The 18,777-nt window shown below is 29.8% G+C and overlaps 4 protein-coding genes across 4 annotated transcripts; 3 read left to right on the top strand and 1 right to left on the bottom strand.

Moving 5' to 3' along the window:
- Positions 1–148: 148 nt before the first annotated feature.
- LOC145743867 (vacuolar protein sorting-associated protein 35-like) lies at positions 149–6,946 on the top strand (the record flags this gene model as incomplete). Its single annotated transcript, XM_082561927.1, has 12 exons — positions 149–184; positions 1,022–1,131; positions 1,553–1,649; positions 2,096–2,244; positions 2,564–2,665; positions 3,361–3,472; positions 3,677–3,829; positions 4,284–4,406; positions 4,781–4,960; positions 5,269–5,505; positions 5,890–6,033; positions 6,463–6,946. Coding segments are annotated over 12 exons (1,632 nt in total), but the record flags the coding sequence as incomplete, so codon positions are not given.
- Positions 6,947–8,008: 1,062 nt separating this feature from the next.
- On the bottom strand, positions 8,009–10,574 carry LOC145743870 (microfibril-associated glycoprotein 4-like). The gene is made up of 6 exons (XM_082561930.1): positions 10,244–10,574; positions 10,058–10,182; positions 9,881–9,977; positions 9,697–9,793; positions 9,571–9,638; positions 8,009–8,668 (listed from the first exon to the last, which is right to left on the bottom strand). The coding sequence occupies exons 1-6, from the start codon at positions 10,557–10,559 to the stop codon at positions 8,421–8,423; spliced, it is 951 nt and encodes a 316-aa protein (XP_082418056.1). The 5' UTR covers positions 10,560–10,574; the 3' UTR covers positions 8,009–8,420.
- A 3,789-nt stretch (positions 10,575–14,363) lies between these two features.
- Positions 14,364–16,000, top strand: LOC145743874 (uncharacterized). The gene is made up of 3 exons (XM_082561933.1): positions 14,364–14,574; positions 15,206–15,805; positions 15,873–16,000. Exons 1-3 carry the CDS (start codon positions 14,364–14,366, stop codon positions 15,887–15,889), a joined length of 828 nt encoding a protein of 275 aa, XP_082418059.1. The 3' UTR covers positions 15,890–16,000.
- Positions 16,001–16,154: 154 nt separating this feature from the next.
- Positions 16,155–18,777, top strand: LOC145741213 (uncharacterized). Its single transcript, XM_082558760.1, has 5 exons — positions 16,155–16,347; positions 16,798–16,841; positions 16,964–17,011; positions 17,397–17,570; positions 18,308–18,777. Exons 1-5 carry the CDS (start codon positions 16,155–16,157, stop codon positions 18,410–18,412), a joined length of 564 nt encoding a protein of 187 aa, XP_082414886.1. The 3' UTR covers positions 18,413–18,777.

Raw genomic sequence — 18,777 nt, 5'->3', positions numbered from 1 at the left:
TTATGTTAAGGTCGTGAAGTCGAACTTCCCGCATCAAGGATAAAGATATATACAAAAAAATATTTATCCTTTAGAATTTCGAAATAGGGGAAATTTATTCTCATAAGTCAAATAAGGAAAATGTAATTTCCGAACAACGTAACTTTTAATACGTCACTTTAAAAACAACATAAAAAAGTTTTCTGTAAGTAAAACGTAATCTAATTTTTGACAATTTTTAAACCTAAACTATTAGACTATCATAACACTTACTGACTAATATAACTGTATAACATATATTTAATTACATTTCAATTAACGATAAGGGTGTTGTTTTTAGTGTTTATTATATAATAAAATAGTAATAAATATAAATGCAGGATAAATAGGATTTTTACGAAGATGTCAGCAAATTTTTTAATGTATTTTTTAAGGGTATTATGGAAACATGGTGTATTTTATTTTTGATGATAGATAAGTTACAAAAAAAAGGATTTTTAAGTTTAACTTGTTTATTCTTCATATGTAAATAATAAAGGGCAAGATAAAAACAACTTTATCTACATTTTTTTGTGCTTAAAAAGTGTACAGTAGCATCAATTCTAAATTAAAGTAGTACAAACCTTGCTGGTTTCATTAGTTTTAATATTAAGATTAAATATACCGGCAGCATGTGGTAGTCTGATAGTGGTAACAACACTTTCTACACTAAATGAGGTCCTAAGTTCGATCCCCAGTGATCTTATGCTGTAGCACTCTTTAGTAAGGTGCTATAAACGGTATAAACTCGTGCTGAGCCAGCACTTAATCAGCAAAATAATTATCGGGCAATTATAATCTATAATGTCCCAAACTGCCACAGGCAACTCGACAATGGGTCGGAGTAACTGATGTTACTCTATGTTTAAGTTGTGCATTCGACTTTCCCATGTCGAGGATAAAGATATATACAAAAAAAACACTATTAATATTTTGACCTTAAGCTGATCTTCAATTAGTGAATGAATAATTTGTAATCTTAATATTGTAATTTTTTTAATAGGTTTTTCCTGATGAATTTCACATCCAAACTCTTCGTGGATTCCTCTGCGCTTGTGCTGATGTCCATCCTGATGTTAACATTAAAAACACCATTATTGCTCTTATCGAGAGGTAGGCTCTTTTTATAGGGTAGAAACTTTTTTGTGTGGGTTTTTTTAACGCAAAAAAGTTGACAAAATTGTAAAATAATTTGTGTTCTAAAATATCTTTTAACAATAACCTGTACAATTATGATACTTACATATATTAAAGTTTAGTGGACAATGTGTATGTTTATGTCCAAATACAGGCCAACTGCAATTTGTAAAAGTAGGTAAATTATCGCTGGCTAATGTTAGTTGAAAGTTGCGACTAGATTTCAACAAATTAAATGCTGACTATAGGGCAAGCTATTAATTAGTGGATAAAATGTTAAATTTATTAAACTGTTAATTATATTAAATTGCAACATTTAAGAGTAAAGCCGTAGTTCTAATATGTTCAAAATTTAACACTTTATAAAACAAACAACAACTATTTTGTTGTATTTCAGATTAGCATTATTTGTGACAAGAAACAAAGGAAATGCAATCCCACCGGAAGTTATGTTGTTCGATATTTTCTCTGAACAAATTGACAAAATAACTGAGGTAATTTATTACAAGTATTACCAAATAATGTATTTTATACAAAAAATGGTTTACTTTTTTTTATGTCATTTTAAAGTAGGTTTTTACATTTTTTGAGGTAAGGGTGTGCTACTCTGACATGTTTTAAGCTCTATGTTAACACCAGGCTTAAGGGCGAGTAGTGTGACATTGGTGTTGTTCAAACCCTGAAATTTTTCGGTTTGTTGTCTCCCGCTATGGCTAGTATACCAAATTACCAGTTAACCAATATTCTTTTTATTTTCATTGTCAAATACATTATATTAAATGGCCCTTCTAAATCAAAAAAACTGCTGTTTGTGGTGCGCTGATAACTTAACTTTCTTTTAAACTTCTTTTAAACACACTTCAACACTTTAAATGTACCCCAGCTTGTAGGATGGACAGTTAACTATTTAAACCAAAGTAATTGTTGTTTAAATATCCAGCAAAGACAAGAGATGCTGCTTGAAGATGTAGTGTCCATGCATACAGCGTTGGTGAACCTTGCTTTTAAATGTTACACGGACAGAGTAGATTATATTGATAAAGTGTTCGAGTCTACGATGGAATTGTTCGGGAAAAGAAAAATTGAGACGTAAGCCGTTTGTGTTTTCTTTTCTCGGGTCTATGTTGTCCGGGTCTAGGCAAAACAACGTACCATTTACCATAGGAGAGAATTCTCTTGAAGCGTAATCCGTAGGTGATAATTCTCTCACACTGTAATCTAGACGAGGGAATTTAGGAGAGTCGTTGTGTAATTATGTTTTGTCTGGAACCGGACAAAATATGTGATCTCTTTTCTCTTATAACTTTAATTAAACTCCACATTTACGTTTTTTTTTGTGTTCTTTAATTAAAGTTTTTTTATAGAACTTCAGAATTTTTTTTTTAATATTTACAATTTTTTTCTGTAGAATTTCAAGTGTAAAAGACGCTGCATTGTGCAAAGAGTTGTCCAAACTTTTATTGGTTCCGATCGACAAATACAACAACATTTTAACGGTGTTGCAAATCAAGTAAATTAATTTACAACCTATTTACTAAATTTTATTAAAAATTTTTTTTCTTCTATTTATATATTTTTATTTTGTATACATCTTTATCCTCGATGTGGGAAAGTTGATTCACAACTTAAACATAGAGTAACATACGCTACTCCGACCCTCGAGTTGCCTGTGGCAGGGATATTTTAGATTATAATTTCTCGATAATTATACTGCTGATTACTGGCTCAGGAGGAGTTTGTACCGTTAATAGCGCCTTACTCAAGGGCGCTACAGGATGAAATCAGTGGGGATTAAACCCACGACCTTATGTGTTTTTACCACTACACCATGCTGCCGGTTTATATGTATACGTACAAACCGCATCATTTATAAATTAAATTTCAAGACATTAATTTTAAAGTTTTGATGGACAGGCTTAATTTTAGAATTTTATCTTTTTTATCTGTTAGTTTTTTGTCAATGCTCAATTAACCCTTAGGCCTTATTTATATGTAATGGAGTTTAGTAAACTTTATACATATGTGTATGTATGTTCAATTAAAAGACCTTTAAAATAAACAAAACTGCAGTTTGTGGTGCGTGGGTAAATTATTACAGACAAATATTAATTAAGAGTTGTGACCATATTATGACAATTAAAATGCCGACTATAAAGCAGGCTATTCACTAGTAAATGTAAAATAAAAAATATGTTCTTAATCTAGGTATTTTGCTCCACTCTATGAACATTTAGACTACTTTTCTCGAAAGCAAATAGCAATTAGAATTATTAACAACGCCCTTGAGAATGAAACGAATATACTCGATGCTGGACAAGTAGGAATTTATAAATATTCTTTAAAAGATTTTTTTGCTGGAATTAGATTTATCATTTGGCCTTTTAAAGTTTCTACAGAATTTATTTAATATTACTTTTTTTGACCCACCTTTAACAGATTGAAATTTTGTTGTTTAATATATATTTTGTTGCTTAACAGGTCGATAATTTGTTGATGTTTAATACATTTTGTTGATCAACAGGTCGATAATTTGTTGATGTTAATCTCCCCGTTGATCCAGGACCAAGCAGATCAAACTTCAGACGAAGATGCGGAGGATTTTGCGGAAGAACAGGGACTAGTATCAAGATTTGTTCATCTTCTTTATTCAGACGAACCTGACCAACATTATTTGGTAAAAATTTTGTTCAATTTTTTTGAAAATTTTTGTTTAAATGCTGTTGGTCGAGGTTCCCAGTTACTATTATTTAAGTTGGTGCACAAAGGGCGATCTGTTCATGTATTGCATTGACTTTTTATACAATCTTGTGTCAAACGGGTTATTTAAGAGTACTAGTTAATTGATGTAGTGATCAGAACACTTGCACTACATGAGGTCGTGGGTTCGATCCCTACTGCTCTCATGCTGTAGCGCCCTTGAGTAAGGTGCTATAAACGGTATAAACTTCTGGTGAGCCAGCACTTAATCAGCAACATAATTATTGGGCAATTATAATCAATAATATCCCAAACTACTTCTGGCAACTCGTGACTGGGTCGGTAACTGACGTTACTTATGTTTAGGTCATAAAGTCAACCTTTTCACATCGAGGATAAATAAATGTAAAAATTACTAAAATTTGTTGCAGATATTAAACAAAGCATTCGGTCACTTTGAGAAAGGTGGGGACAAAAGGATGTCGTTCACAATCACTTCTGCTGTGTTTTCTGCTTATAGATTGTCTGCCAGATACAAACAAATAAGTGAAGAGGTAAATAAAACAAAATGTTTTGCTTTTCATTTGTTAGATATTTGATTACTTTTCAATAAAGGTTGTTTGTTGTTTTGTTAAAATGAACGAAATACGCGACCTAAACATAAAGTAACATCAGTTACTTCGACCCAGTCTCGCATTGCCTTTAGCAGTTGGGGATATTATAGATTTTAATTGTCCGATAATTATGCTGCTGATTAAGTGCTGACTCAACAGGAGTTCATACCGTTTATAGTGCCTTACTCAAGGGCGCTACAGTATGAGATCAGTAGGAATTGAACTCTTGATCTCTTGTGTGGTGTAGCAAATGTTCTTGCCACTACATCATGCTGCCGGTCAATCAATAATAAAATATTTTTTCAATTTTTTAGGATGCAAAATGGAGTAAAAAATGCTGCAAGATTTATGAGTTATGTCGAACAATGAACAACAATCTTTGTTCAGTTGGTTTCCCTGATTTGTCTTTAAGGTTGTTCATACAAGGTGCTATCATGGTATCTGAACTAAAATTTGACAACCATGAAGCTATTGCTTATGAATATCTTTCACAAGTAAGCAATTTAAAACTGTTAACTGTTTAACAAATAAAGAATAAACCAATTTCAGTGGAAAACAGTTTCCTAAAATTATAAATATTATCATTTTTGCTTTTATTACCCATATTTTAGTTTAAATAATTTATATATAATAAAGCTTAGTAGACGATATACAGATTAAATAAAACTTTCGTTTGTGGGGCAAGGAAAAATTATCACGAGCAAATATTAGTTAAGAGTTGTGACCATACATCTATATATATATATCTTCCTTCAAGGTCTGTTATGAATAGATTTTCCTTTTAACTCTTCATTTTTTGAAGGCTTTTTCGATATGTGAAGAGGAAGTTTCAGATAGTCGGGCTCAACTTGCAGCAGTGACCCTTCTTGTCAGTGCAGTTGAGCGTTGTGACTGTTTCAGCGAGGAAAACCATGCCCCTTTGCGTGCCCAGTGTGCTCATGCCACGGCACATCTGCTGAAAAAACCTGATCAGTCACGAGCCGTGGCACATGTGTCACATTTGTTCTGGTCAGGACGAACGCAAGAGAGCGATGGAGAGGTAATTTAATTTGTTTATCCTTCATTAGAGTAAAATGGGTTTGGTAGTGTGGTTAAGCAGTCATGGCAGCAGACTACGAGCCGAAAGGTTTCGGGTTCGAGCCTCACCATTGCAACACTATTCGTCCTTGAGCCCGGCGTTTACATGTAGCTTAAACACATCATAACACCACATCCTTCCCTCCCAAAAAATATAAAAACCTAACACGTTAAAATTGGAGTAAAATGTCTGACTACAGTTTTTTTCTAGAAAAAATGTGAATAATTCTAATTTTAACTTAGACTACTTAACCGAAATTCATAAATTAAGGTAAAAAAAGTTACCATTTAAGCTAGCTTTTGTTTAAATTCAACATACATAATAATTACCCAATAGTTTATTTAGATGAAGGATTCCCACAGAGTTATGGAATGTTTGAAGAAAGCTATTAAGACTGCAAACCAATGCATGGAGTCAGCTGTTCAGTTGCAGTTGTTTGTTGAAATACTCAACAAGTATATTTACTTCTTCGAACAAGGTTGCAAATCAGCAAGTTGGTTTAAACAGTCTTTTTTTGCATTTATTTATCCTCTATGTGAAAAGGTCGACTTTACAGCTTAAGCATGAAGTAACATTAGTTACTTCGACCTAGTCTCGAGTTGCCTTTTGCAGTTTGGAATATTTTCGATTATAATTGCTTGTTAATTAATCTGATAATATTAGTTTTTGGTTTAGCAAAAGTTTGTTATGCCTTACTTGAGGCAGTTGGGATTGAACCTAGGACCTCATGTTCAAATAATTTTTTTTCAAAATATGGATAAAAAAATGGTATACTGTATGTAGTAAGTTATAAAGTAATACGAAAAAATATTATAGCCAAAAATAATTAATTATTACGTTAATTATTAGTAGCCAAAAATAGGTAATTATTCTAACTTTTATCGAACAATTTTTCAATTTTTTACTGTTATGATTAAGGTAACGGTTGATTTACTTAATCAACTGATCTCCAAAATTGAAGAAGATCTTCCAAATATTAAGGATAGTGAGAATTATGACATCATAGAAACCCATTTTAACAACACAGTCAACCATATCAGAGTGGTCAAGGAAGCTCAAAATTTTACTGATCGCTACAGTTTTACATACACTGATGTTACAGTTTAAATTTTAATTAGATTTATGAACCCTCTATAAAAAACATTTTTATTTTTATCCCAAACATATAAATTAAAATTAAATTTCACTTTTGTTTAAGCAAAATATCATTTTATTACCAAACTTAGATGTTACAAAGCTAATTTTACAGTTTTAGGTTTTAGCTTTAATTCTTTTGTCCAACCTAGAGTCATTACAATATTACTAAAATTATATTAAAATTTATTTTTTTAAATTTGATGGATTTTTAATTTGCAAAATATATTAGGTATTAGTAAGCCTTTAAAAAAAATTGATAACAATATTTACTGTAATATACCATAGTTGTAATTATAAATGATTTTTTGTGAAGTGTAAAAATGCCATTTTAAAATTTATTCGTTTTTCACTATGTCCATATATATCAGCTGATTTAAAGTGCTTTATGCTTGTGTTTTAATTAGTTATACAAATATTAATACTTCATGTAAATTACATTTTTGTGCAATAGTATATTGATGCTAATTGATTAAACATATATTCTCTTAATAAATTGATTAGGTGATAACCTAAAGTTATAGTTTTTATATAGGTATGTATATCGTTTCTCTGAGGTAATATTTAAATGGCACTTTTAACACGATTTGTATAGCTAAAAATTTGTGTTTTTTTGAATTAAAAAAATAAGTTAAACTTGGATAACTAGTAGCACATTGGTATATCATTTGTATTGCAATTACATCTGGTTTATTCCTAATATGTGCTTATATTTATATAAAGGTTAGGTATAAATGGGGCACACATGCTAAGTTTATTTGTCGTTTGTTGATAATATTCCTCCATTCGTTTAGGATATTGATTTGTTGAAAGGGCGGTCACCTAATACAATGTTGCGTTATTAAAGTTCGTCCCATGCCAATCAATCGTTGACCAGATTGTTAAGTTGTCTCTGCTTGGTTATATCTAGCTCTTTTGAGCATAGGTGTCAGTTGTCAAACGTGTAATTTAAAAAAAAAAATTTTACTAAAATACAAAAACCAGTTAAAATGGTTGTACCAGACTACTTAATGTGACGTCATTCATTACCTTGACGTTACTGTACATGTGACGTCAGTACCTCGACATAGCTGTGTGTCGTCATTACCAAGTCACTACCCCGTGACGTCATTAACATTATTACTTTTATGAATAAAATTATTTTTTTTTTTCGAAGTATGCTTGTGTGACGTATTTTTATTACGTCATATAGGATATGTCTTTGTGACGTCAGTTAGCAGGTATAAAGTTTAAAACAAATTTACAAATAACTAAGTATTGTGACGTCATATTTAAACTTTCTGATTGAATTTTTATATAAACACAGATTATTTACAGAATTATTTTAATGGTAAAGCAATGTTAAAATAAAAATTAGCACAACTATTTACACATTATAATCACATTTAAATTAACAATAAATGCAAACAAATTTGATTGACGTTTAATATGTGATCAGAATTCTATTAACATATTTAAATGAATAAACATTTATTAGTTTTAATTATACACACAATTTTTATTACAAATATTTTACAATTTGGTTTTTATTTTAGTTAATTCCCTTTTATTTACAAATATGTTATTAATGAATAATTTTTACTTAAAACCAATGAAAAGGAGGCTTAACAATTTTATATTTTAATTTAATTAGGATTATATGCAAAACTTCATATTTTTTAAAGTTTTCAGTTTTTTAATAAGTAAAAATAATTAACTTACAAATAAGCGTTTTTAATTATTTCCCTTAATTAACGAATGTTTTACAACGGCCTAATCATCATTTTAGATTTTTTAAACGAATAATAATTATTTTTCCAATTATACCAATTTATGCCACGATCATTTTTAACTCCCCCAACAAGATATTCTCCGTTTAAGTTTGAGTAATGACAAGCGTTATACCACCAAGCACCATGACTGTTGTTAGCGCAGTTACCACCACTCCACCTATCATGATCTTGATCAAATGTTGTAAACGGCATCCCATTATGCCAACTCATCGAATCTCCTGCATAAATATAAAAGTTAAACAATTTACTAAATTATAAAAAGTTTTAATTACTTAAATAATTTTGAGAACTTTTCGACATAAAAAAACTAATTTTTATTTTTTTTTATAAATTTATTAACTGCCTTATAATAAATAAAAAAAAACATTTTAATTTATATAATCTTAAATATTTAATTTTTATTTCAAAATTTCCGTTTTTATTTTAAATTAGTAGATTTAAAAAAAATAAAGATTTATTCTCATTGTTACGTAACCTAAGCCATTGTTTGTTTAGAAATTAAAATTTTAATACGAAAATAATATTTTAATAATAAAAATTGTGCAAAAAATAATAAACTATTGTGACGTCATAATTTATTATATTGTTGTAATCGATTTTTTTAAATAACACTTCTAAACAATATATAAACTCAGTATTATAATTTAAACAATTAAACCCATATAAATACTGCTGGTGCATTTGAATCGTGGTAAATTGTACAAATTAAAGCATATAAAATGCACTATATCTAATTATCTATATTTTACCATAGTTTAGAAATGCGATTGATTTTATAAACTGCCACGAAACCTCGCATAGATCGATCACGTGTCTAGAGATAAAGTTATACTGAAAAGAAGGCTGTTATAATTTCTACTAACACCTTTTATGCTAATCTTTTTTTGAGGATTTTTTAGCTATTAATTATAAAAAATAAATATTTTTAAATATAAATTTTACGATAAAAAAAGCGTCTTTAACATACGCTTATTGTAATCATATTTAAAGCGGTATTTGTGAGTTAATAATTTTAAATAATTGTTTTTTGTTTGTTATTAGGTCTAATTAACCACATAAGACATATATGTATAACTTTTTAACTAAAACACTGCCAGTAACATAATTATATTTTACAAACCTGCAGTACCGCTATATCCTTCCACAGTCAATCGATAGAAACTTTCAGGATTTCCAACTTTGAAGTTGCTAAAATACAAAGTTGTTTATATAATAAAACTTTTTTATTTAATTTATATTTTTTTACCTGTATCTTGCAAAGATTTTTTCGTCGTTCCAGGAGTTTAAATCAACTCTTAATTCAAATCTTCGTGATTTTGTCAACTGGTAAAGGTTATTTAAACCTGTATATAAATGTCTTAATATATTATATGCAACAGACAACTTTAACACAAATAATAAAGTTAAAGAATTAGATTTCAAGGACTTACCAAGCCAATATTCGCCCGATACACTTCCAAATCCATTCACGTAGTTATCCCAATCCAAGTAAAAGTCTTGAGACCCATCGAAATGTCTTTGAATGACCTTGAAGTTAAAATGTTAATTTAATTTAAATATTTTTAATAAATTAAAAATACTAATTACAAAAATTAATTAATATTTACTATCCAAAAATCATCGTCTGTGGTTTGATCACAATAAACTGGTGTTATTTTATTGTTTATGATTATGTCGTATACTCCGCTTTCTGCATTGTCCGGTAAACCATTACAGTCCATGTTAGGCATTACTAAAAACCAAAAACTTGGGTAAATATGCAAATTAATAAAAGGTTACTTGTGTTAACTTACTTTTTACTGTTTGGGTTTCATTAAATCGATTTTCGAGCTCAGTGAGTTTATTTTTCAACTCAAGCAGCAAACTCTGACATTCATCACAGTTTCCCGGCTCCCCCTTCGCTCCAGGAAGACCCCTGACACCATTAACACCGGGAAATCCGGAAGTTCCGTTGAATCCGGGAGGTCCGATCGGTCCCCTCTTTCCGGGAGCCCCAGGTTGTCCACGTTCCATTGTGTCGTCATCGTTGCCACAAGTTAAAACAACTTGTCTGACGTTTTGTCCGCGTACAAACAAAAACACTAACACCAATAACTTAACCCAAAACATATTTTTGTTTAAGCAATTTCTGCAAAATAAAGTCATAAAAAGTAAAAAACTATAATTAACATTTACAATAACTACAGCCTAAAGTTAAAGAAAATTTAATCACTTGAACAATCACCGGCAGCAAGATGTCGTGGTAAGAACACTTTCTACGCTACATGAGGTCCTGAGTTCAATCCCAGGTGAACTTATGCTGTAGCGTCCTTGAATAAGGCGTTATAAACGGTATAAACTTCTGCTGAGCCAGCACTTAATTAGTAACTTAATTATCCGACTATAATATCTCAAACTGCCAAAGTCAACTCGAGACTGGGTCTGGGTAACTGATGTTACTTTATGTTAAGGTCATGCAGTCGACCTTCCCACATCGAGAATAAAGATGTATACAAAAAAATAAAAATAAAAGTTAAGCATTAATAAACAAAATGTAAACTCGACAATCAACATACAAAAACTTAATCTTTGATTCAATCTTTATAACTTAAAGTAAGAGGCTCACTCTAAAATAACTTAAATGTATTTATATACTTAACATTTTCTTATACCCGATCATTCTGAGCGGACAAAAAATAAATGTTCTTTAAAGAGAGTTTTCGCATAACAATTTTAAGTTAAAAATTGAGCTTAGTTTCTCTGTCTGGCTGACATTTTTAAATGAAAATACGGAGTATGATATGCTAAAAAAGGCACTAAATATTATATTTTAATTCTTTACATATCGTCTGTTATTCAAGTTTTAAAAAAATACGCAAAAGACTCTAGTAGATTATGACGTAAAAATTGTAGAAACGCTGTTTTAAAATATGGTTTGGTAGATTTTTCTCTTGCACTCTAAAGTTTTTAATAATTTTAATAAATTTATATTTTAATAAAAGTTTATTTTAGTATAACTTGTACTTATTGTTCGCTAAAACAAACCTGAGCATAATGTAAGACAACCCAATCAATAAAATCTCAAGCTAGTGGGCGCATAGGCTGAGCGATTCTGTTAGGCTAAGCAATATTTTTATAAGAAGTTCGGTAGTGTGGCGAACCGGTCACGGCGTCGGACTACGAGCCGAAAGGTTTCGGGTTTGAACCGCACCATTGCCACACTATTCGCCCTTGAGTCCGGCGTTCACAGATAGCTCAAACACGTCACAATATCATACAACTACCCAAAAAAATATAAAACCTAAAAAAAAAAATATATATATATATATATTAAAAAAAAGGCAAACCAAAGCGTTAAATAAACAAAAATTATGTCATAATAATAGTTTTTGTTATGTAGGTACATCTACAAGTTTTATAAATCGTTGACAGCAGTAACTTAAACGATCTGACTGCTAGTCTTGAAGGCTGTTTGTAAGAAAAAGTAAAATGGTCTAGTTTCGCTTTTAGATATATGCATACAGTTAAAAACCTAACGCTTTTTGGTTCACTGATGACAAATTTACTGTTAGAGTAAAACACGTAAAAATTTGTAAACCACAACAATTTTGCCTTAAACTTTTAACTTAAATTTGGAACGCAGTGTAATAGGATTGTGATTCATAGTCTGCTGGAGTGACGACAAAACCCATTTTTAAATGAAAAAGTTTTTAACTAAGGTTCCAGATTAACTACACAACCAAAATTAATAAATATAATCTTACAACAACATATACGTTCATATAAAAGATAAATGACCCTGAGCCCCACTGTTTAAAAAATAAAACCACAAAATGCTTTTGTAAATTAACCGTATTACTACGATTGCTTTGTTATATGCACAAAACGATATTTTAACTATTTTTATAATATTTGAACTCGTATTTCTGCTTTAATATAACTTTGCTTTTTTATAAATTTTACTAAAATAACAAACAACACACCCAATTTTTTAGGGGGCACTCCCCTATTCTATATCGTATTGTTCGTTGTACACTCTTCGCTTGTACTTTGTCGTTAAAGATGCAAGGACACCTATATTTATACACAGAAAGAACAAAGCTTTTGAAGAAGATTATTCAGGTATTGCGTCATTTTAAAGTAAAATAAGGTGATCTTGTTTTGGGTAACTAAAAGAACTATTGTTGTCAGTTCGGCTAAAAATGAAGTAATGTTTTTTATGCAGTCAGCCAAAAAATAAGTTTCCATCGTTCTTTGTATTTAAACAAGCAAATAATGGATGTGGTTTTAAGTAACGCTTAAAATAGGAATATTTATTGAACTTTGTCAAAACACTGTTGCACGAAGGTCTTGTGTTAATGTCAATATTATTATTACCGGTTCTGTATGGTTTAAGTTTTGTGTTTAAAGTGCTCTGCCTTTTGCTCTCTGACGTATTTTGTTTAGGGTCTTTAGATAAATTTTTATTTAAAAATGATGTAATAGTTAACAAGTGCTAAATATCATGAATTTATTTTTTCTTTATGATGTCATTGTTAAAAAATAAAATAAAACATTTTAAGGAAATTTTAAAAACACAAAATTTTATAATTATTAACTAGTTAAAGCCAAAAAATTAAATTTAAAATACTTAAATTAAAACATTTAATGGGTTTATTTTTTTAATGTATAAATTAAAATTAAAAACGCGTAAAGGAAAGTTTTGCAAAAAAGCCAAAAGAATTGGGTTCAATATAGTATCAATATAGTATTAGAACACTTTCTACACTATATAAAGTCCTGGGTTTAATTTCCACTGCTGCCATGCTGTTGCGTTCTTGAGTAAGTCGATATAAAGGATATGAATTCCTGCTAAGCCAGCGCTTAGTCAGGACCTTGAGCGATTATAGTGTATTTTCCAAAACTGCCAAAGGCAACTTAAAGCAGGGTCGTGGTAACGGTTGTTACTCTTTGTTTAGGTCGTGAAGTCGGACATTCCGCATCGAGGATAAAGATATATATAAAAATATTTATCCCTTAGAATTTCGAAATAGGGGAAATTTATTCTCATAAGTCAAATAAGGAAAATGTAATTTCTGAACAACGTAACTTTTAATACGTCACTTTAAAAACAACATAAAAAAGTATTCTGTAAGTGAAACGTAAGCTAATTCTGGACAATTTTTAAACGTAAACTATTAGACTATCATAACACTAACTGACTAATATAACTGTATAACATATATTTAATTACATTGCAATTAACGATAAGGGTGTTGTTTTTAGTGTTTATTAAATAATAAAATAGTAATACTTATAAATATAAATGCAGGATAAATAGTTTTTTTACGAATATGTCAGCAAATTTTTTAATGTATTTTTAAAAGGGTATTATGGAAACATGGTGTATTTTATTTTTAATCATAGATAAGTTACAAAAAAGGGAATTTTTAAGTTTAACTTGTTTATTCTTCATATGTAAATAATAAAGGGCAAGATAAAAACAACTTTATCTACATTTTTTTGTGCTTAAAAAGTGTACAGTAGCATCAATTCTAAATTAAAGTAGTGCAAACCTGCTGGTTTTATTACTTTTATTATTAAAATTAAATATACCGGCAGCATGTGGTAGTCTGGTAGTGGTAACAGCACTTTCTACACTAAATGAGGTCCTGGGTTTGATCCCCAGTGATCTTATGCTGTAGCGCCCTCGTATAGGGTGCTATAAACGATATAAACTCTTGCTAAGCCAGCACTTAACCCGCAGTTAATTATCGGGTAATTATAATATATATAATATTTTAAACTGCAACAGGCAACTTGAGACTGGGTCGGAGTAACTGATGTTACTCTATGTTTAGGTCGAGTATTCGACTTTCCCACATCGAGGATAAAGATATATACAATATTCATTTAACTAAATGCTATGTATGTCTTTTAGAAAAATTTATAAAAATGAATAATTTAAAAGAAAACTTCTCTGATTTGACCCGCCCAATTTGCCAAGGTTCAATGGGTTTACTTCACAACAATTTTAAACAAAATTCAACCAATCAGAAAGAAGGAACCGTGGTTGCTGCTTTTCGACTATTTTGTGATCAATGTTTGTTGAAATTCAAAGATGGAACTACTAAGACTTCGAATATGGAAATAAATTCATGCAAAGGTAAAAAAGCAAAGTTAAAACTTTTTTTTTTCTTCTCGATTTGAAAAGGTTGACTTTACGACCTAAAGATAGAGTAACATCAGTTACGCAGTTGCCAGTTTAGGATTTTATGATTAATTAATTGGCCAATAATTAAACTGCTGAAGTATTGGTTCAGCAGGAGTTCATACCATTCATTGCGTCTTTCTTAAGGGTTTGAAAGTAACAATATTGCCAAATTTTACTTTTAAGTTCGATGAGTTAAATAGGGGTATTAATTTGGGTTTGGTGACCATGTCATAACATACTTAAAATTTTTATGTAAACATTAATACTTTTGGTATTTTTTAAATCATTAAATTGATTTTGTCATTTTTTCCCGTCGCTTTGTTGTAATATTAATTGTATAGCCTATCATATTTATTATTTACTTTTATCAATATACGAAAACCCTTCCCCCCCCCCCCCCCCAAAAAAAAAAATATATATTCCATTTGTTTAATATTATTTTGTGCTATTACAATAAATTAGGTTAATGTTGGCACTTGGTAGGCCAATTTTTTTTTCTTTAACTCAATGAGTTTTTGTGCCATTTACTACAAGCAACTAATGATTTGAGTAAAATATATTAATCTAGTAATTTTACATTTAGTCAAAGAACACTTTACACAAGATGACCTTACAACAGAAAACTGTAAAAAGATCAGCTTAGATGATATTCCATTTTATTGCAAGATTGTAATACTATCAAAGTTAGACACCGTTGATATTTGTAATTTATCGATGACAAGTCGTCATTGGTCAGAAGTTTGTAGTGACCAATTTTTATGGAGAGAGTTATTGTTACGTGACATGTTAACCTGGAATAACATTGGTCATAAAAGTCACCCACTTCTGTCTCAAATAGAGTTTTACGAACTAGTTAAAAATTTGCCTGAATATTCTGACCGCGAAAACTTTGAAGAATTATCGTTCGATTTGTACAGAAGATTACACTTTCGAAAAGACGTGAACTTTAAAGCTCTTTATTTCCACTGTGCATATCAAAGACAGCAAGCAAGATTATTTATTGGGGAAATAAAAGACATAAACAATCCAACAAATCACACAAGTAGTGAACAAATAAGCTCACAAGCTCATTTAAACCCAAACCAATCGTTCCCTAGGTTCCTTAAAAGCTTGTGGATGAGATTACGCTCAGGAAATGGTGAAGTCATTATGCTAGGCCCTGGTATGGAGTCAACAAACACAAGTAAAATATTTAAAAGACTGTTATGGGCACGCCCTGACCTGTTAATGACAGTTCGTTTATTACCTAGCAGCCAAGACGGAGTAGGCTCAGGTGTTGAGCTCGAATTTAAAGGTGAAAAACGATTTAATCTGATTGCTCTTTATTCTGGCAATCATCGAGATAGAATAAAAAGGACTGGGCTGGAAAGACTTTAGGAGAGCAACATTTTAGAGGAAGATTCAATTAGGTTGTAAATTATTAAATTAAATGTTGGAAATTCTAATATTTTCATGATTTCAAAAATATTTAAATTTTTGTAATAAAGTGTTTGTTAGATGCAGAAAATTAAATTCTTTTTTTTGTGATTTTTATGATAGATCCTGAAGATGAAGAGTTGGAATATTACAAAGAAGTGGAAGTGGATGTAGAGGAAGATCTGAAGGAAGACATGGAGGAAGATTATGATGAAGATGAGGATGCAACAGAAGAAGATTATGACGAAGAAAAAACTGAAGGAGCATTAGAAGGAGAAATGAACGATGAAGATGATCTTGAGGAAGAAGGTATTGCTAATTTTTTATTTGTTTATTATTTATTCTTTATTTATTCTTATTTATTTTATTTATTTATTCTTATTTATTTTATTTATTTATTCTTGTTATTTATTTTATTTATTCTTGTTGTGGGAAGGTTGACTTCATGACCTAAATATAGAGTAACAACAGTTATTCCAACCTAGTCTTTAGCTAATATGGCAGTTTGGGATATTATAGATTATAATTGCCTGATAATTCTGCTGCTGATTAAACTGCTGGCTCACCAGGAGTTTATAGCGATTATAGCACCTTACCTATGTACGCTACAGCATGAGACCAGTCAGGATCGAACCTAGGATCTTATGTAGTGAGGCCAAGTGTTCTGACCACTACACAATGCTGCTGGATAAATAATTTAATAAAATGTTTTAATTAATTTGTGTATTTGTTTATCTTAAATGAATATTAATTTTTCAGAAGAAGATTATGATGATGACGATTGGTTGTTTAAAGAAACCACGGTAAATACTTTAATTTATCGAGTAAACACTTTAAATTTTTTCTTACTACTTTAGTTGTGTAGTAAATACTTTAAAATTTTCATGGTAAATACTTAAAATTTATTTTTTGTAAATGTTTTCAGACTCCTGAAATTGAAATAGATTTTGATGCTGACTTTAACCAACAACAAGTGAGTTGATTAATTTCTATGTTGAATTATTACATTAGCTTTAAGTTTAATTCTCGGTGGCAGCATTAATTTTGGTCATCTTAATATTTCATATCTTAGTAAAAATTTAAAATTTAAATAAAATAGGCTCACAAATTGGTAAATTTTTAAAATTTAAAAATGCAAATAAATAATATAAATCTAAATATAATAAAGCCTAGTTGACTTTACATATATATATTTATATGAGCAATTTATTGCCGTTTAAAAAAATACAAAAACTTGTGTTCGTGGTGTGCAGTTATCACAGACAAACTAGTGATATATCAGTAACTTATAAGTAAAAATCCAGGTTTATAAGTGGAGGATCTATTAAATTTTAACAAAAATTTTGTTAATTTTTTAGCCCCTAGCTGTTGTGGATACCGATAAGGAATACCAGGATTACAGTGAAGCTTCTTTCACTCGTTGGATTGCCGTCTCTGTTGGATTTCTTGTTCTTGTGACCTTAGTTGCTGTGGTTGTTCATGGTGTTAACAGGAGGTCGGTAATCAGACAGAAAAAATTTACTAAACTTCAGGTATGAGTTCACTATTTTCGCTCTTTTTTAAAACGGTTAATAAAATATTTATTTTGTTATTTGTCTTAAGAATAAAATAATTAATTCTTTTTTGTTTTTGTTTTTTTTTAAATTTTGTTTAAAGTTTTTTAAAAACATTTTTTACTTTTCTGGACTGTACATTTTACATTTATTTCTTGCCAAATTTCTTACTACATTTACCATTCTTAATGACATATATTATATATTCCAACCTTATATATACCCTAGTTCTATTCAAATATTTACTATCAGATGATAGGCTATTAGTATTTCAGGATCTCTTGTACTTACGGTTTTAATAAAAACTTTGATACTGTGTGGTCCTAGCTTATTCTTTATTGTACTTCACTGTACTGCCTAATTTTCTCCCTTATTTAACTGGCATAACTAATTTTCTTTATTTTTATGTGGAAAGGTCGACCTAACAACCTTAACATAGAGTAACATTATTTACCCCAACCCAATCTTGTGTTGCCTTTTGGCAGAGTTTATACTGTTTATAGCGCCTTACCCAAGAGCATGTAAGCATTGGGAATCAAACCCAGGACCTTATGTAGTGTACAACCACTACACCTATGCCAATATACTTGATAAATATTAAATTTTTTTTTTTGAAGGTCATAAACCACAAGTATTCCAATTTTAAAAATACCAAATTTGCTTTTTTGGCCTAAATATATTTCACAAAATATGAAAAATAAACTTTTTATGTTCAGGTTAACGACCACCTCACTCCAGAAGAAAGACAATTACTTCAAATGCAACAAAATGGTTACGAGAATCCAACCTACAAGTTCTTTGAGAAGCAGCAGTTGGTCTAAAAATAAACAAATATTGAAAAAGGACAAAATTTCTGTAAATAAACAAACCTTTTTGTCACTTAAATGTTGTTCAAATGTTGGTTAAAAATAATTTTGCTAAATGTTGGCTATTTTTTAAAAGCTAATTTGTTACTAAATTTATTTGATATAATTTTTAAATTTACTACAATTTGATTAAAATATACAAACTTTTTTTATTTTAAAATACGTGCATTTATTAAAGTTGCATTTTTTTTAAATAACGCTATCAAAACCGGTGCAAAAAATTTTTTTTTAAATTACAATTTTCGTTTCACAAAAATTTAAAAAATAAGCTGTGCTTAGTTATGTGGTTTAATTTATTACGTCACAATCACTCAATATAT

The sequence above is a fragment of the Corella eumyota genome, chromosome 2, assembly GCF_963082875.1.
Source record: "Corella eumyota chromosome 2, kaCorEumy4.1, whole genome shotgun sequence".
Taxonomy (NCBI): Eukaryota; Metazoa; Chordata; class Ascidiacea; order Phlebobranchia; family Corellidae; genus Corella; species Corella eumyota.
The sequence above is the reverse complement of the archived record's forward strand: the minus strand, read 5'-3'. Positions and strand labels throughout refer to the sequence as shown.